Source organism: Galeopterus variegatus, unplaced genomic scaffold (assembly GCF_000696425.1).
Source record: "Galeopterus variegatus unplaced genomic scaffold, G_variegatus-3.0.2 Scaffold1921, whole genome shotgun sequence".
NCBI classification, from domain to species: domain Eukaryota; kingdom Metazoa; phylum Chordata; class Mammalia; order Dermoptera; family Cynocephalidae; genus Galeopterus; species Galeopterus variegatus.
Window position 1 is genome coordinate 353,423 of NW_007728032.1, and position 388 is coordinate 353,810.

A 388-nucleotide genomic window follows, 5' to 3' on the forward strand; every position below is an offset into this window, starting at 1 on the left:
CTTCAAAGACTTTGTGAATCTCAGATCTTACTCTGTTGAAATGAATTGGCTCCTTTCCAACCATCGTTTAATTCAAGGTGTTCTCCAGTTTTCTAGTACTTTGTCAAGGAAGGACCCTGAAATAACAGGATATTTTTATTTAGATGACAGCATGGTCAGCAACTGAACTACCCAGAATTTATATGCTGATAATCATGATGCTAGCATTACATATAAATTACAAGTTCATTAGAAGTGTTTACCCTCTGTTGTAGTTGCTGTGTAGAGCTCAAGAGAGTATGGCATAAATTGAGACACAAATAGATAAGGGAGAGATTGAGTAACTTAACCTTTTCCTTTCTTCTTTTGTCAAAGAAAAAAATGTTCTCAAACTTGAGCACCTAAATAA

At 34.8% G+C, this 388-nt stretch overlaps 1 protein-coding gene across 1 annotated transcript in view; it reads right to left on the reverse strand.

Moving 5' to 3' along the window:
- Positions 1-388, reverse strand: part of LOC103596051 (complement receptor type 1-like) — a gene marked incomplete at its 5' end in the record, with an annotated part of 89,794 nt that continues 89,406 nt past the window's right edge. The window contains one exon of the mRNA XM_008579609.1: positions 1-116. Coding sequence (XP_008577831.1) covers positions 104-116 — 13 coding nt within the window. The remainder of the gene's footprint in view (positions 117-388) is intronic.